General features: G+C 36.2%; 2 protein-coding genes across 5 annotated transcripts; one reads left to right on the plus strand and one right to left on the minus strand.

The window, feature by feature from the left end:
* The first annotated feature begins 1,661 nt into the window (after positions 1–1,661).
* oys (lysophospholipid acyltransferase 6) lies at positions 1,662–16,253 on the plus strand. Of its 2 annotated transcripts, XM_028171226.2 has the most exons (10): positions 1,662–2,076; positions 6,697–6,836; positions 7,159–7,236; positions 7,309–7,400; positions 7,498–7,742; positions 9,060–9,189; positions 10,630–10,850; positions 12,487–12,687; positions 13,156–13,307; positions 13,391–16,253. In XM_028171226.2, the coding sequence occupies exons 1-10, from the start codon at positions 1,993–1,995 to the stop codon at positions 13,569–13,571; spliced, it is 1,524 nt and encodes a 507-aa protein (XP_028027027.2). In that variant the 5' UTR covers positions 1,662–1,992; the 3' UTR covers positions 13,572–16,253. The 2 variants fall into 2 exon arrangements, with proteins under 2 accessions (XP_028027027.2, XP_028027028.2); XM_028171227.2 differs by lacking the exon at positions 6,697–6,836.
* LOC114240615 (uncharacterized) lies at positions 2,774–26,655 on the minus strand. Of its 3 annotated transcripts, none has more exons than XM_089734519.1 (4): positions 20,432–21,023; positions 18,772–18,987; positions 18,518–18,663; positions 2,774–3,246 (listed from the first exon to the last, which is right to left on the minus strand). In XM_089734519.1, exons 1-3 carry the CDS (start codon positions 20,718–20,720, stop codon positions 18,533–18,535), a joined length of 636 nt encoding a protein of 211 aa, XP_089590645.1. In that variant the 5' UTR covers positions 20,721–21,023; the 3' UTR covers positions 2,774–3,246; positions 18,518–18,532. The 3 variants fall into 3 exon arrangements, with proteins under 3 accessions (XP_089590645.1, XP_089590646.1, XP_028027029.2); XM_089734520.1 differs by lacking the exon at positions 2,774–3,246 and adding an exon at positions 26,150–26,655 and having other exon boundaries at positions 14,668–18,663; positions 20,432–20,728; XM_028171228.2 differs by lacking the exon at positions 2,774–3,246 and having other exon boundaries at positions 14,668–18,663.
* Positions 26,656–26,863: the final 208 nt, after the last annotated feature.

Here is a 26,863-nt window from a genome sequence, read left to right on the forward strand (position 1 = left end):
AAAAGGACACCGTATTTTACAGTGTTGAAAGAGATGAAATGAATTAGTCTAGTGGTAGGGCGTCTTGTGAGCCCACACAGGTACAGCACCCTGCCGATTTTGGCCGTGAAACAATAATACATTTCGGTCTGACGAATGGTATAACAGTTTATTGTGAATTGAGACTTAGAAATCAATCTCCAGGTGTCCATTACGATGTTGTCCATGTCCATGGGCTCCGGTAACCACTTAACACCGGGTAAGCCGTGAGCTCGTTCATCCATCTATGTAATAAAAAATTAAGAAAAAAGTTGGGCTTTTTTGGAGTACATCTACAAAATTTAATCCTACGGGTTATATAAGCTTCTTTGGTTCTTCTACGGATCTCCTCATTTCTGATTCGGTCTTCTGGAGAAATACTGAGCATAGCCCTCTATATAGGTCACTGCGCGACACAGTTTCCTAAAAATATATTTTGTGAAGCACCAATTCTCGGAACCGTAAGTCTGCACTGGTAATTGGTAACACACGTTGGTTGTACCCCTTTGTCTTACGGCACTGAGAGGTTTTGGACGAGAACACATTTTTAATTTATCAAACGCTGCCCAGCTAGTAATAGAGGCAGTGGGCAGGCCTCACAGCGCGAAGAGCGAACGGCCATTTTAAAACATGTATTTGGTGGTATCAATATTAGAAAAACCAAGGAGATTGAAACTTTCTACCAAGCCTTAATTAGGCTAATATATAATTTTTTTTACCTCGCTATGTAATATAACAACCCAACGCCAGTTCTTATAATTCTTTAAATTTTATTCATTCTCACTAAGCTTGATGTCCTTTTTTTCCTACCTAACCTCGAGGGGTTATTCTAGATTCACCGAGCTAGTAGGTGAGCTCACGGGGTTCAAAATGGAAGTGCTGCTAACACTGGCCCTAGCAAGAGCACTGCTTCGCAGAATCTACCACCGGATCGGAAACACGACCCACTGAGAAGATTCGGCGAGAATATCAGTGGGCTATGTCTATGGGTTAATTTACTCGTCGATCCCTTCGTCGCAAGCGATGGGTTCGGCGAAGACGGTGACCGGTGCTTGAGGTACCTAAAAGCACCGATAATGGATCAGAACGATCCACAATGACGTCTTTAGGGTGACGTCGACTGTTTATCATTCGGTACGCCAAATCGGGTATGACTTGACTGTCATATTTCGTTAGCTAGCGCTAATTTGGTGCGTTTTTGAGTTATAATTTAGTGCTTACAGCTGGACACTTATTTACCATTTGAGAGGAGGTCTCCCGGAGAACTTCTATAACTCTAACATTCATAATTTAAACGAATAAAATCATAGGTTTAACAATTTGCACGATATGCTCTAAAATATTCCACCCTTTTTAATTTGAAACAGGATTATTAAGGTAATTTTATAAAAAAGAGAGGAATCATACATTAAATCAATTGTTAAAAAGAATAAAACAGAATAAATTTGAGATAGCTCTTTAGAAGCCTTCAAAATTGAAAATACATTAATTTTAAAACGAAGTGCAAAATTGACGAGGTCATTCTAAGATGGAGACGCTACTTGTCATAAATGTTTTAAACTACTGTCTTAAGTGTTAATCTATGCTACTGTCTATGACAGTAGAGTATGGGAGTGCCCCGACCCCTGTTTAGTGTTTAGTGTTTAGCCCAATGAGTGGCCCTGTGTTCATAAATACTAAGTGTATTTATTATCTATGCCCTGTGTAGAGTTTGTTTTGAAATTTATTTCAAATTTAAATTATTATGTTACGTCTTACTAATAATATGTACATAAACATAAAATGTTGCGCTGTATTACAAAAAAACTGTTGCTCACAGTAACTGTGTAGAAAATGGGATTAAATTAATAGAAAGGAAGAAAATTCCGTGCGACGAAACACAAACAAGCGTTTTGTTAACAATTTAGAATACCTATCACCATAACAAGTACATAATTTATTTAATACATTTGTGTGCTCCAGGATAACATAAAAATGCCCAAATCAAATAACGATTATTACGATGGAAGTCACTTTTTTTTATTTCTCTCCTCAAGAATAGGACTGCCTATAGATCTTGTAAGTATTTTATTTAATTGTGCTATTAGGAGCTTCATAAATTAGTCTTCATTCGACTTCCAATAATAATTACTTCATTTTGAAAGGGTTTTTCATTAATTCATGAAGTTATTTAATTTCTATGATACTATTAAATACTATTAATTACAAATTTAAGTAGGTATAGTGTGTTGAACATAGATTTTTAGAATTATAGTTTTAACGTTAGACTTAGGATTAACTTTTGCCAAGCTATAAATCTTAATTTTGTTTATTACAATACACAATGATGTAGGTAAGTATAAAATTATTTTCTAAGTAGAGTAAAACATTTTACATTCTATTAAATCCTCGTAAGCAAGGACTTAAAATATAGTGGTTAGCTTTAGTGCAATAGAGACTTTTTGAGAGAGAGAGTTTATTTAGTTAGTTATTAGTTTAGAGAGTTTATTATGATTAGGGTACACCATTAGTGATTCATATAATTTGAAATCTAGATATTTAAAAGTAAGAAACAAGTTTTGTGTTTTGTATTTAAATTCTGTATTTTTATTATTCATGGTTTTTAACATTACCTCTGCAATTTGTCTCCTTTCATGCTTGTTGTTAATAATGTAAGAAATACTTATTCATGAAGTATGCTTAACATAATGTTACAAAAATCTACACTATAATATTCTAAAATACCAACTGGTATATTATATTTAACTATTAAAAGTCCTGTCAAATAATATACTTTTATTTGGCCAAAATCAATCTAATGCTATAAATCTTAAATCTAATGCTATATATGCTATAGATCTTATTTTTATTTTTTTCATTTTATTCTACGAGATAGAGTTGGCTCATTCATTAAATGTTTCACTAGTGTAAGATATTACAATATTTTTTTCTAGTATGCTTCCACATCTTCTCTAATAGCTTGCCTAAGAGGTTTTTAATAGGCTTATAAACAGGTCATGGTGTTGCCTATCATTAAATGTGCACCTTAGCATGTCAGCAATCATTTAATTGATAATTTATTAGTTATAATAATATGTTAGCATATTATGCATTAGCAGGGTTATTTTTGAAATCATTGCATATTTTTTTTATTTTTAGTTTGCCTCCTTCTTCTTTGTCGCTTTCTTCATTGCTGAAGGTTGTGTCTATCAGGTCAGGAAATGAGATTTCCAATCCATTCACGATCACCTGAGGAAATGTACTACTATGAGTGTTGAAATTGGATTTGGACTAATTCAGCATCACTACACTTTATAAGCTGAACCAATTTTATTTATGTTATTTTGTAGTATGGTACCCCTATCCCGAGACACATGTAGAGTATAAAGTAGCGGTGTCAACTTACAGTTCAGCAGAGTTGTGAACAGATTTATGTATTTTCCCTGCTGTACACCGGTTAATATGAAAGTTTTTCGAAGTGCTCAGTTTAAAATCCTTGCGAAATAAAATGTCCCCACTTGTCTTTTCTTTTTAAATTTGTTGTGAATTTTATAAAGAGTTTATTACCAGTATGATGGATATTTTTTTTGCGTGGTTTATCAATTTGGCCCTAGTCTGCAACAGTGTTTTATATGACATCGGTTGGTGATTTATAACTCGTTTAAAGCATGCTCATTTGAAGCGTGATCTTATCAGTCACACTGATGATGCACCTGCAACTGCGACTACCGAAAATAACATCGGAACTGTGCGGCTCATGATGTCTGTCAATATAAACCTACCTTCGGATTTCTACAGATTCTAACAAATCTTAGAATCGGTATGACTGAAATACAAAAAAATATCTTACGAATAATTTGACCGAATTTTCTTGCATTCTATGCATTAATGTATTAATGCATACCTATTCACTAACATCCTTAATAGTATTTGGGAGCCCCGGCCCAGAGGTGGGAGCAGTACTCCACGCGAGGCCGGGCTGGTGCTTTATAAAGCAAAAGTCTTTGTCCAGGCGTGAAGTACTGCTTCGCTCTGTTGAGGACTCCCAGCATTTTGGACGCCAACTTGGCTTTGCCCTCCAAGTGACTCCGAAATTGGACATCACTTGATATTCCGACCCCATGTATCCCAATACCCATACAGGGATACTCCTTGGTATTGCGGCACCATGACAAAGGGGTCCTTCTTCGCAGTTAACGCGAAAACTTTTGTCTTCTACGGGTTGAATTGAACCAAGTTCAATTGAACCAAAACTATGAATTGAACCAAGTTCAATTCAAAGTTTTGATTGACTCTTGCAGCACGCTCCGAGAAAGACTCTGATGGCCGATATATCGCGCATCCCCCGTGCTGTCATCCGCATAGCAATGTATGAAATCACGTCACAAGATGAAAAGCGTGGGGGAAAGCATCGAGCCTTGTGGAACGTCAGCGTTAATGCTGCTGCTCCGATACTATGACTATCGGAGCAGCAGCCGTCTAGAATGACCTTGATGCACCGCCTATCCAAAAGGGCTAGCGATCCACTTGCAGAGTCCCTCGGGGATTCCGTAAGATGGTAACTTCGACTGAAGTGCCTTATGCAAGACCCTCTCGAAGGCCTTCGCGATATCAAGGCTCACAACAAGAGTCTCGCCCTTCCTCTCCAAGGCTTCAGCCCACCTGTGAGTAAGGTATACAAAAGGATCGCGAGCCGAACGACCGTGACGGAAACCGTACTGTCGGTGAATAATCAGTTGGCGATCTTCCAGATACTTAAGGATTTGCGTATTTATTATTCGCTCCATCACCTTGGAAAGCAAGAAGTTTATCGCGATAGGCCTAGATTAATCAAGGCTGGCCCAAGATTTGCGAACTTCTCCATCATTGTATCAAGTTCTTCAGAGTACCTCCCTTATTGCACTAACAGGGTTCTGTTTTCATGGAAGACCACCCACGTCCACACTATGCCCAAGAAAGGTGACTGGTCGGATAGCTCGAGGGATCGATGATGGAGAAGTTCGCGAATCTCGGGCCAGTCTTGATTAATTTCTCGTCCTTGCTGCTTTTACACAACAACGCTCAACAGCTCAATAGACGATCTCTTAGCTACAAGAGCTAAGGTTGAAAGTTTTGCGTCCACCAGAACTTGCGCCGACAGTCATACTTTTTTCAAAGTTTGAACAACTTTTTAGGGAAACAATTCAACACTCGAGATGCAACTTAAAATGCCTTTGAAGATATTGTTGGCTCCCGTAAATCTGACTTCTCCAAAACGGCCATTGAATTGCGCTGGCAGAAATGCATCGATACCATGGCTGCATATTTTTATTGATAGAAATAAAAAATATTTATAAAAAAATACTTTAACTTTCTGTATATATTTATTTCCGATCCGGTGGTATATTCTGCGGAACACTGCTCTTGCTAGGGTTAGTGTTAGCAACGTCATCAAGTTTGAACCCCGTGAACTCACCATTCTAAATGACCATTTAATGCTTCATTCGCAAGATTAGTTCTTTTATGTCATTTTTATTACGAGTATACTCGTAGTTTATTTTGACTTCACGAAATTATTTTTTATTATTTTTTAATTAAAGTTACCCTATAATTCGTTATTAGCGCGTTTGTATATATTATATTTTGTTTGAATGGAGATTGTTTTGCATTTATTAATTGTTTAGTTTGTTGCAGTTGGTTTTTTTCACTTCGTTACGTTACGTTTAGTAAATACAATCAATAACAATTCACTGAAAAGTACTTTGTTTTCTTATCGATGTTCGTATTCATATTGCGTTCTGTAATAATGTTCAATTTGTTCGGAATAAACTTATGTCACTCTCTGGTCCTTAAACTAACAGTCGATCGAAATAGCCAATCAATTCTAATCAATTGATCTATCACGAACATGCGAACACACTGTCTTATTTATCAAAGCAGATATATTCGGGATTACCCAGACTCATTTACCATTGCTCAAATAATCTTATGTACTAATCCGGGCTGTAAACTACGTGTGTATCTAGATTTCATACAAATCTGTTTAGTAATTTTAGCGTTACAAAAATGTTTTCTTTTTACCAACCCCACTTTAGATTTAACATCAGTTCAAATAAAATGTCAAAAAAAGTCACACTATATAGTCTTTTTTTGTATATTGACTTTAATATTATGGTTATTTGTGGTTAATTTAATTGCTAGTTGCCATAATTGTCTACTTTTGGTAGGTAAATGTTATATTTCAAGGATGGTTCACCCAGCTCAATGCCAAACGTGTGGAATGAAAATGCTAGAATAATACTTATCATGCATAAAAGTGACCTACAATATTTGTTTATCTTACAATCGTAATGTTAAAACAGACACTTTTATAAAGGAAGTAACAATTTTATATGAGAAATCTTGTTTGATTTTTCGAATTACCATAATATTATCATTATAATACAATGTTCTTATTGTTTATATGAAGACAGCAGATTTAATGTTTCTTTTTTTACTCCAAGCTCATCCATTTTGAAAATTAAACGCAAAAGTCCTTGCAATAAAAACAACGTTTTCATGCAATTCTATTCAAAGGTTGTGTGCGACACATTTGCATAGTGTACGTGCACTATTCAGCCTGAGATTTTGGAAGTTGTTCAATAAACGGTTACATCATCACGAAATGTTATGCTATGAGTAATAATTCACACATTATCATACAATTATTTTGTTTATTAGGTTAATTTTTTGATCGCACAAGTAGCTGCACTATTCCTGGCCAGATTATTTCGGAAACCATTGAGATATGCGTCGCCGGAATTCCGTCACAGTGTCTGCCTTATTATTGGTTTAATAATGGGCTATTTCTGTTTTGGAAAGTAAGTCGCATAATTCCCGCGATAAATATTTCATTGCATACCTACTTTAAATTTTAATAGTTACTATAAATTTTGAAAATGACGTCAATCCATCTAGAATTATCTTTATGATTTTATAATTCAATTTCGAGTAATAAAAGTTTATTTTTTGTTGATTTTTATTAAATATACTTCATGCGATAGTTAAAGAGTTATTTTCAATGATACAACGCCTAATTATATATTACTTTTAATTTGTAATTTTTTTTAAAGTGTTCCCTTCGTTATTGGTATTTTATCAGTAACTTCGATGACAATTTTATTAAGAATTACGAAATTACAGGCAAGCCATACACATGTCCGTGCTTCCAATGTTAAATTATGCTCTGTTCAAGACTGTCCCTCATCACATAATGGGGAAGTAAGTACAGTAATTTTAATTAAATTAACCAATACAAGAAATCAGTTCCCTTTACGCTCAAAATTGTTTCAGCCTAACTCTGGCAGCTTCCATGATATATCTTTCGTGTTTGCATTTACATCGACAAATATACCACACTGCTGATTATACACTAGACATAACAGGTAAGCAGTAAACACAAACAATTATTAACATTTTTCTTCGATCAATTATAACAATTTGAATGAAAATAATTATTACTAATTTTCTCTTTATTTACAGGGCCGTTAATGGTGATAACACAGCGGGTGACGTCATTAGCCTATTCTCTTCAAGATAGCCTGACTAGCCAGGAAATCAACGATAACGTAGTTGGCCATTCTAGTAATGTAGAATATAGGATTGAAAAAATTCCATCGCCTTTAGAATATTTTGCGTACACATTAGCATTTCAGACGCTAATGTGTGGCCCCGTTGTTTTCTACCCAGACTACATTAATTTCATAGAAGGAGCACGGATTGACAAAGTATGTTTTATTTTTAAATATACAAGAAGAATTTCTTTTAATGCTAGATTTTAATTTTTTATGTATTTTTTATAATCACACGTGTGTTCTTTGGACCTAAGTTTTCCTGTTATTAACCTTGCTTAATATTTTTTACAAGTCAACATAGGCAGCGGCTTGGCTCTGCCCCTGGCATTGCTGAAGTCCATGGCGACAGTAACTACTCATCATCAGGTGGGCCGTATGCTCGTCGCAATAAAAAAAGTCAAACCCGGCCGCCTTGTTGCCTTGCCTAGATAGACGTCTTTAAATACAAAGTCAAGAAATTTTATCATTCGTCAACCTCATAATCTTAATAATCTGTTCTATAATATTCTCATTTGTTTGCTATGCGTGCTATCTTCCTTTTGTGTCCAAGTTTATGTGCTAATGATGTGTTTCATGCGTTTGTGTGTTGAAATTATAATGATCCACATACCAGTTAATATTTTTATGAGTGTACTTTGATTAACATGTTTAATAGGTATTTCATTCTCTAGAACTAAAAGAGTATACGTATTAGTACACGTAACTAGTTTTATTGATGAAAATATTAGATGATTAGCAGTACCTTAGATTGCCCTTGTAGGCAGACGAGCATATGGCCCACCTGATGGTGAGTGGTTACCGTCGCCCATGGACTTCAGCAATGCCAGGGGCAGAGCCAAGCCGCTGCCTACCGCTTAACACTCTCCACAAGCCTCGTTTGAAAAAGGACATGTCATAGCGCTCGGGAAACACCGCGTGGAGGGGAGCTTATTCCATAGCCGGATGGTACGTGGCAAAAAAGACCTCTGGAAACGCACTGTGGATGACCGCAGTGGCTCCAGGTAGTATGGATGAACTCTACTCCGGTGGCGGGCGGTGCGATGGTAAAAACGAGATGCCGGTATCATCTCGAAAAATTCCTCAGAGCACTCCCCATTCCTCAGAGCATTCCCAAGTCATTGTTCCTATTCATATACATTGTTATACATCTTTTTTATGTAACGTATTCGTTTAAAAACGAATTGCCTGTGCGTAACGGCTCCGTTTTGTCGGCCACTTCACAATCACTTCAGTAGCAAGACCAGTATTAGACCAGTATATGTAGATCGACTATTACCATTGGCATGCACCAGTGAAATTACACGGAATCGCACCTGCTTTCAATCTCCCGTGAACGATTCTTTCTAGTTAAGTGACAGAATTATAGAAACAGCTGTCACAATACACAAACGCTTGCCGGCTTAATTAGTAAACTTACACAATATTTTAATGCGTCAGTCGTGATTCGTGAATCGAAGTTAATTATTACAGAATGAGAAAAATAAAGATGAACCGGAACCGTCTCCGCGGCGTGCTGTTGTCTACAAAATGGCAGGATCCGTGGGTGCTGCATTTTTGTATCTTTCACTCGCTAAAAAGTACCCTCTGACTGCATTGGAAGGTCTGAAATAGTTTTCTTTTTAATTGCTTAAATGGGTGGTCGAACTCACGGCCCAAAGTGGGTACCGGAGCCCATCGATATCTACAACGTAAATGCCGCCACTGACCTTGAGATGTGAGTTCTAAAGTCGCACTATAGTCCGACCCTTCAAACCGAAATGCATTACTGTTTCACGGCAGATATAGGTAGGGTGGCGGCACCTACGCGCGCGGACTCAAAAGACGTCCTACCACCAGTAAAGTATTTTTATTATTACTTCTGAAACCTAACGTACAACAATACGTCGTATGTCGTATATATGTCGCCATATGTCGTTATGGCTAACGCTTAATAGATACGTAAATATTTGTATATAATATGTGCATTTGGTGCAACAACATCTCTCACTGTGTCGATATCAACGATTCATGAAACCTATATAACATTAACTCTAATTCTCAATTACACGGTTATAAAGTTGATCCATTCTTCAAAACAAATGCATTATAACTTCTTGATTTAATAAAAGGATGGCACTAGCTTGAGCTCGCTCACAATACGCTAGATTTATTACATATTCATGTTTCTTCATCACAGAAGTTATCTTCAATATGTGATGGATGCATATTTGCTTAAAAAACTTACATAATATAATCGAATAAAAAACATCTTGATAGAATCATCATCATCATTATCATCAAACAAATAAATACACTTATTTAGATATTCGATTTTCCGGTGTTTGTGTGATCATAGTCGCAAGCGACTTCTCGACAAGTGATTTCTTATAAAAGTGTGGGTTCTCGTCAAGGTCGATCTTGTTCATTATTCTTATTCGTTAATCTTAAACTAAATATAACGCAAAGTTGGATCACGATAAACGACTTGTTAGTGATGTCATATTATCATTAAAATGTAATGTACCTATTTAATGAAATGCATGACCATGGATTTCTTGTTTTAAACCTCAAATAAACATAAAAGACATTCGTTTATAAAGATGCAAAATAATATTCACTTTGGTAAATAGTAATTGTTTTGAGAGATAATTAATTTCAATTTTTATTTCCCTGTGAAAATTATCATCAAAAAAGAGGTTCCCGCGGCCCGCAGTTTGTTTAAAAATTGAATATATTACAGTTTAAACAAATTATATTGTTTATATCTAAACTAGCGACCCGCCCCCGCTTCGCATCGGAAACTGTAATTTATTATTGATTTCTCCATTATTTAATGGATGTTATTATACATATAAACCTTCCTCTTCAATCACTCTCATCTATTAAAAAAAACCGCATCAAAATCCGTTGCGTAGTTTTAAAGATTTAAGCATACATATGGATATAGGAACCTCATGTCTCAATGTCTATGGAATATAGGCTACAGAGAAAGCGACTTTGTTTTATACTATGTAGTGATTTAATTTGCAGTTTATTACATTTTTATATTTTACATAAATAGAATTGACTGATCCGACGTCGGAGGTGTCACAGTCGTGGTCAGCATTGTACCTGCTGTGGTATGCATATTTGTCGACTCTGGTTGTGCGATGCAAGTACTATCATGCTTGGTTATTGTCCGAGGCGATCTGCAACAACTGCGGGATGGGTTTCAATGGATTCAGCACAGACGGCACCCCGAAATGGGATAAAATGTCGAATATTGACGTTTTTGGTTTTGAGGTAAGTTTTCAAGAAAATATTCTTCTGATTTAGCGCTAAATACAACAAGTTAATACAGAACTATAAAGTTTTGAACGAACGAACTTGTTGATTTTATGGAGAGAACAGGATTAACTTATAAGTTTTATTTTCTTTGTTTATTATAGAAGTTAATTTGCTTAATGTGATTGTAATTAAAGCCTAATTTATTCATTTAAAATATACACCAACATTAAAAGTTAATTGATTATTGACAGTTCGCATTTAAAAATTGGTACTAAATAAAATAAAACGTTCCTTCAACATTTTGGTTTTCGATAGTTGAATAAAAATGTGTTAGAACAAATTTTACCAACAACACATGCGCAAGCCAGCAAGTCTCACGCGATCATTCGCTCTCAATGTCACAATTGTGATCGTATTGTCTGATAATTGACAGCAATAACGTACAATACGTAACACTAGGCGACTAAAGGTACATTGACAATATGATTGGTGCGCAAATTTGTACATATTTAAGTATTCACTAATACTTTTATGACTCCATGTTGATAACTTTGAAAAATAAGGTGTTCGTGGAAATCTCCTTGATCATAGCCCTCGGCTTAAATAGTATTGATACGGCGTGCTATCAACCCACGCCAGTTATCACCACCTTTATTACTGCCGCGAGCTGTAATACATAATCCAAGTTTAAAGAAATTAACTTTAAAAATTTAGTAGTTTTCTCTTATAAGCAACCTCATTCATATATTTAAGCAAATAGAGAAGTGAACGAAAGGCCCCAGACCGTGAATATTATGGTACGAGGCAATTGTATATAAATGTGTATAGTACAATAAATTATAGTCAAATCTGCGTTGAATAAGTTACACACTTCACGAATGAGAGTAATTTCCAGGTCCCGTCATTTTAAACCTCTATAAAATAAACTCGTTTTTTTTCACGTCGACCTCTATAACGATAGCTAGCTAAATATGATAGCTAGTTATCTTTATTTCTATAAGCGACAGTCGAACGTACAAATTGATTATTCACGATATGTGAACTAACCGCTGATTTCACGATTACTAACATTTTGGGACAACTAAACTGTATGTCGTATTTCTGAAATGCATTTTTAAAGAGATTTCGGTTGAAGTTGTGCTTAATCAGGTTTATCTGTATGTTATATTAAATTTCAGACTTAAAAAACATCTATTTGTAATGTACATGTAATTTACACAAAATTCTTAAGTAACTTAAAAGGACTTTATTGAATCCTATACATCGTGAAAATTTGAAACTAGAGCATCAAGCTAAGTAACGTCTAATATCATTTTCATAAAAATATGTTTAGGTACGTTTCTAAATGCAAAATTGTAATAATAAAGTGTAGAAGTGGTTTTAACGGTTGCTTTATTCCATAGACACAGCCCACTGAGTTTCTTGCCGGATCTTCTCAGTAGGTCGCTATTCTGATCCAGTGATAATTCTGCGAAGCACTGCTCTTGCTAAGGCTAGTGTTAGCAAATTTTCTTAGTTGAGCCCGTGAGCTCACCTACCCGTCCAGGCGTAGCTGGAATAGCCTAATTAATAGTCTTCCAACTTAATAGTCATCTTAATACCAGCGAATAGGTAGGGGAAAAAAGGTTGACTTATATTTGGCGTCTTGCAGTTTGCCCAAAATTTCCGCACTGCCGTAGCCAGTTGGAACAAGAACACGAATTCGTGGCTCCGCGGTGTAGCTTACGAACGCGGCGGAAAAGCGTGGCGCACGGCTCGTGTGTACGCACTCTCTGCCGTCTGGCACGGCTTCCATCCGGGATACTATCTCACCTTCTTCGCTGGGGGACTCTTCACTGTTGTGGCGAAAAAGGTATTCAACATTTCAGCCAGCAGACTTCGTAGTGCCTCAATCGATAAATAAAAGACCTAAACTTCTGTATAAAATAAACTTAAAACATACAAAAGGAACAAAAGGACACATCAAAGGGAAAACAAAATTATTTTTATTTAATTCCGAGCATTTTTATATTTATTTACCTTTTAAACCTTCTCTGGACTTCTACAAATAATTAATTCAAGACCAAAAGTAGCCAAATCGGTCCAGCAGCTCTCGAGTTTTAAACTAACGAACAGCAATTCATTTTTATATATATAGATTTAATTTTTTTTGCATTCAATTCATAATACGTTCTTTTTAAATAAAGAAATTTAAACTTCTTTTTTTTAAATTCATCTGCAATATATATTTAGCATTATCCTAACCGCTCTCTAACTTTGTCAATTCATGTAGAACTAGAGATACATAGTGTATGTTCTAAAATTGAAAATTCTAATCTAGGTTCGATCGGTAGCACGTCCTATGTTTTTGGGCAGTCGTTCGAAAAAGCTGTTCTATGATTTCCTGACTTTCATGACGACACGCATCGCGATGACGTACGCTACAGTGCCCTTCGTGTTGCTGCACTTAGCTCCCAGCCTCGCATTTTACGGGTACCGCATTTTGTTTAACAAAAATAAATATTAAATGTAACTTACAAATTATTTCAGTTTACATTATATCGCACTTGTTTCAGGAAATTTTACTATTCGCTGCACTTCATTGCATTAGGAGCATTGCTACTACCCGAAAAGTCGGCAGGTATTCCAGTTACTGTAAAAAGTAATGAGATCGCAAACACGTGCTCCAATGCTGCTCACGATTCATCGTCAAAGGATATTTACGGAAAATTAAATGGGAAAATGAAAATATCATAAAAATATTCCATTCCATTAAGACATCACACGGTACACTGAATTCGATCTGCCCTGCTACTAAATTCCTGAAATCTCATTAAGATCAGACTATTCGCGTCTAAACAATTTATATTAAGATGCTATTGGCATATCATTTTTATTTTATTAGAACTTCTTGGTCCCATAGTCTTGCATGGGCTACGCGTAACGTTCGGGATTAAATTGAGGTACTTATATCGGTCCGTATAAAATTCAAGGGAACACATGAGCCATTTAGTTCGGCCCAAAAATCAAGTTTCCTTTGACGCCCTTTAAGATCGTGTTGTCCGAGAGTGACGCGATGACGGACCAACGTGATGCGCTGCGTTATGCTCTACAAAACTGATTTTCACCTCCTAGCCTATAATGAACAGTTGAACAAAATTCGCCTTGTTAAGGTATATGGTAGACTCGCATTTCATCGTATTATAAGCGGCACGGATCTCGAGCGCTAACGCAGAAGTGAATTTTGGTAAATTGCGGTATAAAGATAGGCCACGTGGGCGGACCAATATTATCCTTAAATGAACTAAACATCAACATGTCGATAAAATTTTACTTATGTTTCGAATTTAAAAAATATATATTTAAAATTTTCATTATACGTTACTATCATTTTACATTTTACTCTTCTTTTTACTACATAAATAAAACAGAAAACTATAGTTAAAATTCAAATATATTTTTTTAACAGAAGTGACCGAAGCACAGACCATGCCCCCATCATAGAACGTTCAAATATGTATGTACATAATTATATACACGACGCGTGCATGTCGCATCTCGTCCCGTAAGGCAGAAGATTGTTTGTAGAATATAAGGACATAAAAAAACGGGTTTAGCCAAGCTCAGCACAGCACAGTTTGTTTCAATAATTTAGTCTATAGAATATTTTAATCGACTATACCACCAGACTACGGAAGCCGTGAAACGCGTAGCTCATTAAAGGCATGAGGAAGTAAAGAGATTTTCTTCACATATTAAATAAAAATTGGTAGATGCACACTAAAATAATATGTGAACAAAAGCATATATAAAACCCTAAAGATTTTGTTTTAGTTTTTATTATTTTATAACCACTGACAAAACTTATTTCATCATATTGAAACATTGAATGGTTGTTATTTGAAACAAGTATGGACAGTAAAGTTAAGAGAGTTGATATAATATGCATAAATATATAGTGTGGTACATACTGCCTATACTCTTATTAATACGAAAGTAACTGATTGTCCATAAATTATAACGCCAAAATCTTTAAACCGATTTGGACGAAATTCGCTACAGAAATAGTTTGAACCATGAGCACGAATTACCTTATGAGGCTAGCTTTTATCCCACAGCAGAGCACGAATCTCCGCCAATATAAAGTTAAGTAATATAAACTATACAAATTTTAAATCGGGCGGCCGGAATTATGTGCAGAAAGCTAGTACAAAATAAACATCCCTTGTGGCAGTAGTATGTCTTAATATTAATTATAAAAAATGGACCAAATTACATCGTCCGCACTGTGACGAGGTTAATAGTTAGGTAATGTATTTGAAACTGGTTAGAATATTGGTAATCAGTAATCATTAAAACCCAAATGGTATTAATTAAAGCTTAGACTTATAACAGAGTACCTAACTTTTTAATTTTACAGAAAATAGAGAGGGTTTATACGGTGCTTATAATGGGATAATGATCTTAATTATAAAGCGGTAGTCTAAAAAATAATGCGCAATTTGCATTACAATCAATTGCAAATTTTTTTTAAACATTTCATTTAAAATAAATAAGAGTATATAATCAATAAAAATAGCATTTTAAATTTGATTGAGAAACTAAGATGTTTATTTGATTAGCAACATTGAGGCTTTCAAAAATATGTCATTGGGTATTTTTTATGTAAAACTATTGAGGATGTTATTCAGAACCTAAAGGCAGCAGTACCTTTACATATTTTTGTTTTTAAAGTTTCTATTTATTTTATGTATATTTGGTAATATTTAAAGACAAAATCAATTGGTCATGAAAATGTTATACATTTATACACTCTATTATTTAACGGATTCTTACCATGATGACTTTCATTCCATTTTCCACCCGTAACACATAAAAGGTAAAAATCGTGGTAAAAACCTGATTAATAATATTCTGTAAAACGTAGATAGATAACCGCGAAAACTTAACACATTAATACATTTACATCGACTTTTGTATCGTATACATTACATACAGTGCAATTGTTTTGTAGCAGCAATGAATCCGGCTCGATCGGATCCAGTTAATATGGATACTGTACGGCTATTTGTAATGTGAATAGATTTGAGAAGTTTGTATGTCAACTTAAATTAATTATAAAAATGAATCAAATCTACATAAATATTACTAAAAATAATCAAACGTATCATAAACCAAATATTTTTACAAAATAACTGTTCTTAGAATAATATACCAGTGTTAGTAGAGAAAATGTCTAAATAATACAGATATATGAACTACGCTATGCACACAATCAGTCTTCCAAACCATTTTAATATTTTTATTAAATTATAGGTAATAGGTACTGCAGTATGCAAAGCCTACATAACTTTAAGTAACTTATTTCTAAAACACATTGTGTACCTTGTCGTTTAATTATTATATTATATTTTAATAAATACTAATAAAATAAAGAAACATTGTATTAAATTCACCCTTTATTTAAAGTTATCTTAAGGGCAAACAGAAGTCAGTTTAATAATAAGCATGGTTTCAGCCAGGAGGGATGAGATTTGCTAACGCTTCTTGCTAACATCTCCAATCGCTACGAGGTTAGCTGTTTCGCGAGTATATTTACCGAATCGCAATCCTTAGGCAGAGATTCCGAAGCTATAAGCAACGTTCTAAACAAAATCAGACTCATACATTTATCCACACAACAGAAACAAATTTTGAGACGTATATTGTGATGATATTCTGGCAATATCAACAAATGTCTGTTAATTATTTATTAATTTAATGAGTATCTTTTTCGAAATAATGTGTCAAGTAATAAATAAATTCTACCTTGCCAATCTTTCGAACTGTAGCAAAATAGTTGCTTAATATTAATTCCTGCTTGGTTTTGGGCAAAACGGTTACTCATGTCAAACCTGATTGTTTTTGTATTTCACATGCCAAAATAACGGTGCTTAGATAATCAATTAGAATTAACAACGAAGACTAATGTGCTATATACGCTCAATAATAAACAATTTAAAAATTTTATTTCGAGGGTACAGTTCACATATGCTCACAGTATGTTTTTTTTATTGCTTAGATGGGTGGACGAGCTCACAGCCCACCTGATGTTAAGTGGTTACTGGAGCCCATAGATATCTACGACGTAAATGCGCCATCCACCTTGAGATATAATTTTTAAGGTCTCAGTATAGTTATAACGGCTGCCCCACCCTTCAAACCGAAACGCATTACTGCTTCACGGCAGAAATAGGCAGGGTGGTGGTACCTACCCGTGCGGTAGCGAATCCTTAAGAAACGAATATCAAGCTCAAAGTAACACCAATGAAAAAGTTAAAGCATGTGTTTAATTAACAAAGTTTTTGTAGATAAATACATAAAACTCTTGTTGACTTAACTATAAACAATAACTGTTTATTTTATCAAATTTATTCAATTTCAAAGAGAACTTAATGTCTCTACTGAAAAAACATCAATTATTAAGAACGAATGGAAAGTTTTTCATAGATGATGATATTTTGTTCATGAAATGGGGTGAATGATTTTTTCAATAACATTTTGCTCGCCTTTGATCTCATCAGTCTTTATTGATTTCATTTGATAGATAAATAGTGAACAATTTTATATATGTCTTTGTCACTCACTTTATTTTGACACCTCTACATATATTTTATTCTAAATTATACTAATATTATAAAGAGGTAAGATTTGTTTGTTTGTTTGTATTGAATAGGCGCCGAAAGTACTGAACCGATTTAAAAAAACTTTCACTTTGGAAAGCTACGGTATCCCCGGGTGACATAGGCTATATTTATTATATTTAAAAAAAAATTAGAGGTCCTTACTGAAACTCCAATAATGAAACCCAATGTGTAAAAAAATTACCTAAAATTCTTTACATCGCATACGCTACTTCCTAAGCGAAGCCGGGGCGGACCGCTAGTTCTAAATAAAAGTATAATGTTACCCAAATCAAATAATTAGTGAATTATAGAGGATTTTCATTGTCCCAGATAACTCAATTTAAAATTATCCAAAACTTAATGTTTTTTTTTTTTTTTATTGCTTAGATGGGTGGACGAGCTCACAGCCCACCTGGTGTTAAGTGGTTACTGGAGCCCATAGACATCTACAACGTAAATGCGCCACCCACCATGAGATATAAGTTCTAAGGTCTCAGTATAGTTACAACGGCTACCCCACCCTTCGAACCGAAACGCATTACTGCTTCACGGCGGAAATAAGCGGGGTGGTGGTACCTACCCGTGCGGACTCCCAAGAGGTCCTACCACCAGTGATTACGCAAATTATAATTTTGCGGGTTTGATTTTTTTTACACGATGTTATTCCTTCACCGTGGAAGTCAATCGTGAACATTTCTTGAGTACGTATTTCATTAGAAAAATTGGTACCCGCCTGCGGGATTCGAACACCGGTGCATCGCTACACACGAATGCACCGGACGTCTTATCCTTTAGGTCACGACGACTTCAAATAATGTAACTTTGAATGGCCACTAAAACATCAATTTCTTTTCATAACCTTTTCTGTATTAATAGGTACATCATATTGGTTAGATAATTAAAATTTTGGGAATGAAAGAACACTTACCAAACTATAAAATAGTGCAAACCAATACATTAATATTTCAGTGTATTTAAAAATCTGCGTGTACTTAAAAAAAGTGTTCAAAGTTACCCAACTTGACTGTATTTAATTACCTTTTTCGATTCTTCTTATACTTTATTTTGTTTAATGTTGAGAAATTCCTGTCTTATACAACATAATAATCCAGATACGTCATCTGGGTTGTAAAATTTTTGTTTAAGTTCTTTTTCAATTTTAATTTTAGGTGATATCTGCAATACTAAAAAATAAACAAATTATTAATTAGATTTAGTAGTACTTAATAAAATCTGTGTTTCCTTTATTTAAACACATACTCCTTATAAAAACAAAATAATGGAGAACTTACTTTGATAATGTCTTAGTTTAGTGTTCCTTAAAAGTCTTACAGAATAGTTTTCTGGATCTTTTTTACACTCAGTAAAAAACTGAATAAATATTGTTTCTTTTTCAGCTTCCCTTGACTCAATAGTATAATATATCTTTAATTTTTTTTTGTAAAATTTCTTAGTTAGCAAATAGGCTTCATGAGTTTCTCTGACTTCTTGTGATAACAGTTTTTGATCTGTAATGAAAAATATTAGTAATAATATGTAGCTAGTGGAATTTTAATTTAAAAAATTATGTATGTATGTACCGAAGCCAATGGACATCACAACGAGCATGCCAACACCCACGCTTACACATGAGGTCGAAATCTTAAATGTATTGTCGAGCAGCTAGGTGGTAGGACATCTTGAGTCCGCATAGATAGGTAGGTACCACCACCCTGTTTACTACCGTGCAGCAGTAATGCATTTTGGTTTGAAGGGTAGGGCAGCCGTTGTGACTATACTTGATACCTTAGAACTTATAGCTCAAGGTGGGTAGCGTAGTACTGTTAATACTGAGACTTAGAACTTATGTCTCGAGGTTTTGTGGCGGCATTTGCCTCATAAGTGTCTATGGGCTCCGGTAACCATGATGACATTCAGAACAGGTGGGTTGTGAGCTCATCTAACCGCCTAAGCAATAAAAAAATTAAAATGTAGGTATCTATAATTAATTTGGTATATAATTTGCCTGAGTTGTGACTAGAATTCATGTATCATGTTTGACATTAGCATTTGCATCTATTTATTGTATTATTTTTTTATATTTAATTGAACTAATTAAATTTGAACAAGTAGATGTGAATTTTTAATAGATGAAATTTGAGTTCTTGTGGGGTTTATTGTTGTTACAGGGTATTAGGGTAACATATCAGGTATCTTATCTTTTAAAGTCCAATCAGTTCAAGACAAATTCTGTCACAGTATAAAAATAATCCATCAAAAAACAAAACAACTAGATCTATCTTCATAAGGACACAAGCTGGAAATACTTACTCTACATAATTTACAGTAAGATTATATTATATTATTATAGTCGCTTTCATTTAATTTGTGAATGTGGATGATAGAGCAATGAATGATGAGATGAGTTTCAACATATGAGTTTAAAGAGGAATCGAAATAAGAAAAAAATGGTTCTGATAAACAATCATATTCTTGACTAGGCCGAGTTGTGGACAACTTTTGCAATTTCTATTTAAATTTAACATAGCATAAAGTTTTTAGCTCACCAAATTGTAATGATACATTTTTTATTTTATTTTGTCATAATATTTAACATGATACACTGATATTAGAAGCAGAAGTTCATAAATAATGAAAACATTCTTCATTACATTAATACAATTTCAAATGGGTTTATAGAAATGTTGAATTATAAAGCATAACCCATTACCAACTGTCAAATTCAAAACAAATTTTTATACCTACACTAGAAATTGCCTATTTAGATAGGCATTCTAAGGCAATATTTGGCAGGCTGGCTAACAGTGCCTATTGAGTGTTAAGTGATTTCAAGGGTGTGGATATTTTTAAACATGAAGTGTATTGTATAATGGCTGATTCATACTTCAAACCTGTACTGATGGCAGAATAGTGGACCCTATCTGTGTGAAACCTGTTTGTATTTATACAAACCTTTTTTGTAGTTCTCATATTTAGATTGAAGAATTAAAATCTCATTAGTTTTGTTATCAACTTCTTGTCGTAATTGTTTGTTCTTATCAATAAGTAATTTAAGTTCTTCGTCGTGACTGCGGCCAGTACCACAATTATAATCAAGACGCTGAGTTTTGAATGTTTCTTCTAACAGTTTGAAAACATGGTCATTTATATAACGTAGGCTTTTCTCGAACTCTTCAAAATTCTTCTTTTCAATGTCTTCAATATTTATCTGGAAATTCCAGTCGTCTTCGAATGTGCTCATCTTAGTATCTAGCGTAGAGGATTAACGATTATTAAACTTTATAAAAATTCTAAGCAACACAAGGAGACTGCTTTTCTTTCACAAATAAAAAATAATTACGAAACTGATACGAATGTCGATGTAAAAGAATTAGAAATCAATTATTCAAATATAATATATAAGACAATTAGTGGTCAAAATTAATTGTCTTTGTAAAGGTAATCGTAATACCACAAAAATCACTCAAGTTTCACAATCAATTCAATTAAGTTTAAGTTTCGTTTAAAAATTTTAAATTTGAAATGAAAGTTCGTAACCGTTTTAGTGGTGAGAAAAACTAGTAGATGTAGATAGTAGTTTTATTTTTCCAAATGGAAAGGCAAAGGTATCAATCACACCATACAGTTTAATCTTTTATATATATATTTTTATGAAATATATTATGAAATGAAATAAAACTGATTAATATGAAACATATGAACACCATTTTTACTGGTGGTAGGACCTCTTGTGAGTCCGCGCAGGTAGGTACCGCCACCCTGCCTATTTCTACCGTGAAGCAGTAATGCGTTTCGGTTTGAAGGGTGGGCCAGCCGTTGTGACTATACTTGATACCTTAGAACTTATAGCTCAAGGTGGGTAGCGTATTTACGTTGTAGATGTCTATGGGTTCCGGTACCCACTTAGCACCCGGTGAGCTGTGAGCTCGTCCACCCATCTAAGCAATAAAAAAAAATTGATATGATTTAAAGTTCTTGGTAGCACAGAGTCCAATTTTCAAATCGCAGAGTGCAGGCAGTTACGAAATAATATACCTACTAACACACTTTTATATATTAGTATTAGTTACGTCGATGTTTTAGAATATATTATCGAAATCACAGTTTTCTTATTTTTTATTGTACTTCACGAAGTGTCAGACATTTCTTCACTTATTCTTCTTATGACAACTCTTGTCACTTCTTTCTATGTATATGTTTTTGATAAGGAGTTTCTATATCCATTAACTCCAACACTTTCCCTAAACATTTACATAGTACACAGTCCTAGCGCCTGGCGTAGAACTGCATATGACGTACGAGGTAGTGATTTGGTAAGGATGTCTGCGACTTGATCCTTTGTTCCGATCCGTACAACGTTGCAGATACCCTCAGTTACCAATTCTCTGACGTAGAAATGTCTGAGCCGGATATGCTTCGTTCTCTTGTGAAACTCGGGGTTGTGAGCAAGACGAACAGCAGCTTCATTGTCCACATGCAGAACCGGTACGTCCGCAATTGTAGTCAATGCCTGGTATAGTCTAGCAAGCCACATTAGTTCTCTGCCAGCTTCACTAGCTGCCACAATTTCGGCTTCTATAGTGGAGATAGCGACCGATGTTTGTCGCTGACTGATCCATGAAATTGTGCCTCCAGAATAGCGACAGATCACTCCCGTCGTGGACCGCCCGGTTTCTGGATCACCTCCGTGGTCGTCGTCGCTAAATCCTTCTAGGATTCCAGGTTTGAGACCAGCTTTATATGAGATCCCATGCGAAAATGTACCTTTGATGTAGCGCAAGATACGTTTTACCTTGAGCCAATCTGTCTTTACAGGTTTCTCCAACTTTCTTGAGACAACTCCGATGGCATAAGCAATGTCAGGGCGAGTACCAACCATTAAGTATGCCAGAGCACCGACAGCTTCTCTATATGGGAAACAGGAAGCTTCCGTTTCTTCTTTCCCTTCTTGAATAGTCTCTCTCTCAATCGGTGTGGAAACGGGATTACAGTCACTCATTTGAAAGCGGTCTAATACCTTTTTCGCGTATGCCTCTTGGTTGATGAAGATGGAGCCATCCTTTCCTCGATGGATTTGAAGACCAAGATAATATGTCGCTGGTTTCGTCATTATGCGCAGTCTCTTCTTCAAATCTTCTAAGAAGGCGTTAGCCGTGTCTTCATCGGTGGCAGCTACTAATCCGTCATCAACGTACAACGTGATCAGTAGTTTCTTCCCGTTAACTTCTCTTGAATATAAGCAGCAATCAGCTTCGGACTGTTTGAAGTTCATATCCAATAGGATCTCTTGAAAGCAAGAGTTCCAGCACCTTGGTGCTTGTTTGTCCGTACAGGCTACGGTTAAGCTTGAAAACGGTAGACGTTCCTCCCGTGAGGTTACACCCTTCTGGCGGTTGAACGTATATTTCTTCCTCGAGCTTTCCGTTCAGAAAGGCTGTGCAAACGTCGAATTGGACCAGATGTAAGTTTTCATGCGTGCTAACACTGAGTAGTGCTCGTACAGTAGTCAGGCGTGCGACAGGACTGAAGGTCTGGTCATAGTCTACTCCTTTCCTTTGTCTGTACCCCTTTACGACAAGTCGAGCTTTGTATTTGTCGATCGTGCCATCTGGATTTCGTTTGATCCGTAAAACCCATTTGCAGGGAAGTGCTTTTCGTCCTTTTGGCAATGCACACGGCGTCCAAACGTTCAGGTCTTCGAAGGATTTCAATTCGCTACCCATTGCCCTTTGCCATTCTTCGCGATCGTCCCTTTTCATAGCGTCTGCGAAATTATTTGGGAATGTTTCAGTGATACAGACGTAATCTCTTAGTCTCTCAGGACGTCGAATCAGTGAGCGATCTCTAAGATTATAGCCGGTTGGCGGTGGTTCAGCATCATAAAATAATTCTTCTGGAACTGTCGTTTCGTCTTCATGGTCATGGTCTTCGTAGAGGACTTGATCCGATTCTTCTCCTTCGAGAACATGATCATGGTCGTTGGAGATTGTTTCGGTAGTTGTATCTCCCTCGTGAACGTGTGTTTGCTCTGGAATTGCAACTTCTCTTTCTAAGTTCGTATTTGGCGTTATGGTAATCGGGTATTCTCTTGTCTCAACTTCTGTTTTAGGAATTTCACTGTTACAGATGGGAAGAGGTTTCTCATCGAAGATTACGTCACGAGAGCGGACGAGCGTCGAGTGTTTTCCGTCTGTGACCCAGATACGGTAGCAATCTTCGTCGTACCCAATAAGTCGACCTTTTATTGCCTTTTTGTCGAGTTTTCTACGCTTCTGCTTTGGAATATGGACGTATGCGATTGAGCCTATTATTCGGAGATGTTTAATAATAGGTTTCTTTCCATACCAAAGTTCATGCGGAGATTTATCTGAACTTGTGGGACCTGTTCTGTTCAGTATGTATGCGGCGGTATTAATGAGCTCTGCCCATAGCACTTGCGGTAATGGCTCATGAGCGTACATCATTGATCTTGCTGTCTCAACTAGGGTTCTGTTCTCCCTTTCGCTTACTCCGTTTTGTTCAGGTGTATACGGGGTGACGAGTCGCTGTGCTATTCCATGTGTGTCTAAAACATTTTTTATGGACGCGTTGTCAAATTCACCGCCGTTGTCGCTTAGAAGGCACTTTATGGTGTGTCCGACTGTTTTAGTTTGAGCGATCATCAAAACTAACTTGTCTTTGACCTCGGACTTCTTGCGTATGAAGTACACCATACGGTAGCCAGTAAAGTCGTCTTTGAACAGAACGTAGTACTTATAGTTTGAGAAGCTAGGTTTAAACGGTCCGCAAACGTCGGTGTGTACGATTTCTCCAGGCGCGGTAGCTCGGGTTCTTGTACCGAATTTGAGTCGATGCGCCTTTCCAAAGATGCAGCCTTCACAGGTCTCTTTATCCATCGGCAGGATTAGACCTAGTTCCCGTTGGATCGTCGCTCTTACGTGTCTTTTATTTTGGTGAGCGAGTCTCTCGTGGTACAGTTGCATCGTTGCTGTAGTTGCAAAGACTTCGGGTGGTTTTTCTGGTAGTACGGGTTTTACTTCCAGTCGATATAAGCCACCTTGTTTTTGTCTCTTCCCTATTAAGCATACTTTCCCGTTGACAATGACGTTGCATTCAGTTGTCCTGGATGAAAAGGTGCTATTCGGGACTCGATCGTGAAGTGCGAGTACGGAGAAGAGGTTCTTGCTTATGGCCGGAACGTACCAGACGTCTTGCAGGCTGATGTCGATTTGTTTCCCGTTAACATATCCTCTGAGCTGTACTGTTCCTTTGCCTTTGGCACGGACTTCATTGCCAGCGGCCGTTGTAACAGTGTAGTTCTCATTGAAATGATCGTAGGTTTGGAAAATATCAGCTCTGTTGGTGACGTGGCTTGTTGCACCATTATCTATGTACCAGTTCTCGTTGTCCCGTGAAACTGTGAAGATTTCGTTGTCTTCTAAAGACATGAGTAGCAAATTAGCGGTCTTTGAAGTAGAAGGCGTTGCTGTCTGGGTCGGATTTTGGCTCTTAGGAGGTCTACCGTCACGGATCCATTTTTGACAGTTGCGTACTCTGTGGCCAATACCTAGGCAGTAGTTGCATTTAAGCTTCTTGTCCTTCTTCTTCTCCATATTCGAAACCAGGGCTTCCGAATGATGCAAAGGTACGTTGTTACCTTGCAGTGCCCTTTCAAATGCGCAGATATGACTAGTTAGGCTTTCTACAGTACGGTTGGATTTGGGCAGGAGGAGCCAACTACTTCTGAAGCTGAAGTATGAATCATCAAGTGTGTCCAGTATCTTACAAACAAGTAGCAGTTCGGGTAGCTCTTGGTTACTGTCCTTCTTGAGTTCTTGATTCAGTTCAGTCCAGATGTTCTTTAATTTTGACATGTGGGTGGCTATGTCGTCTGCTTGATCCTTCTTAAAGCTGAAGAAACTCATACACAGGTTGTAGGTTTTGTCCTCATTTGTTCCGTCGAACAGCCTGTGGAGCTCTAACCAGACATCACGTACATTAGTGAACCGCATCACTTTTCGAAGTGTGTCTTCTTGCATATTGGTGGTAAGTATTAGGATAGCGCTGGCATCAGCTTTATCAAACTTATCTTTTTGTTGTTGATAAGCCGCCAATTCAGCATCGCCGCATCCGGTAGGTGGACGAGTAGGCTCCTGGAACGATCCTTCAACTACTTCTAGGGCCGACGGTACGGTGCGTAGTAAGCATAAGGCTTTGTATTTCCAGGTGTCCCAATTTTTTCCATCTAGGAGGCCGATCTGAAGCTTTCCTGTGATACCTTCCATTTTCGTAGTGCGGGTCCGTAACCTGATATGATTTAAAGTTCTTGGTAGCACAGAGTCCAATTTTCAAATCGCAGAGTGCAGGCAGTTACGAAATAATATACCTACTAACACACTTTTATATATTAGTATTAGTTACGTCGATGTTTTAGAATATATTATCGAAATCACAGTTTTCTTATTTTTTATTGTACTTCACGAAGTGTCAGACATTTCTTCACTTATTCTTCTTATGACAACTCTTGTCACTTCTTTCTATGTATATGTTTTTGATAAGGAGTTTCTATATCCATTAACTCCAACAAAAATAACATTTGGACTTCCTTATATGAAGCAGGAAAATATGACTTTTCTTTCTTTACGTCGATTCCCAAAATCTAATCGTCACCTGTAGGGCACCAGTTTCTCCCGTATAATTTTCAGACTTTTATCGCTGTCTAAAAAGGCTCCAGCATACGATTCTTCTTCTAAGTCCTCTCAGTCGTTACATTCGTGGCAGAGTGATCGTGGTCGTCATCTTCGATTGGAGCGGCAAATTTGATTTCCCTTGCGATGTTCCGCCACCTCGTCCTACCCGAGACTATGCTACTGCATTCATTAAAACTACTTTTGACAATGTAGACTTAATTTGAATAGTCTACCGCATAGGAAACCTAACGTGTGGTCTTGTACCCTCCAACGTTGTATGAAATGGTTATTTGGAAGATGTGGGGAAGATTCGTGGTCTAACAACCATGGTTTTCTTCTTAGTTTTGTTGGTATTTCTTGATATTGTCTTCAACTTGTCCATCGCAGACCTCGTGAAGTATGATTAAAACGTTAAGATAAATCAGTGAATTGGTAATATGTAGTCCCATTATAGTTAAAGTAAGTACACTATTCAGGAAATTATTAAATGTGATTGATAGAACTTAAAATTTTCATGTCAATATGGTAAATATAGATTACCTATATGTACTTGTTATTTACCATATTTGTAAAATTTTTTTTTATTGCTTAGATGGGTGGACGAGCTCACAGCCAACCTGATGTTAAGTGGTTACTGGAGCCCATAGACATCCACAACGTAAATGCGCCACCCACCTTGAGATATAAGTTCTAA

The sequence above is a fragment of the Bombyx mandarina genome, chromosome 17 (genome assembly GCF_030267445.1).
Source record: "Bombyx mandarina strain Sakado chromosome 17, ASM3026744v2".
Classification (NCBI taxonomy): domain Eukaryota; kingdom Metazoa; phylum Arthropoda; class Insecta; order Lepidoptera; family Bombycidae; genus Bombyx; species Bombyx mandarina.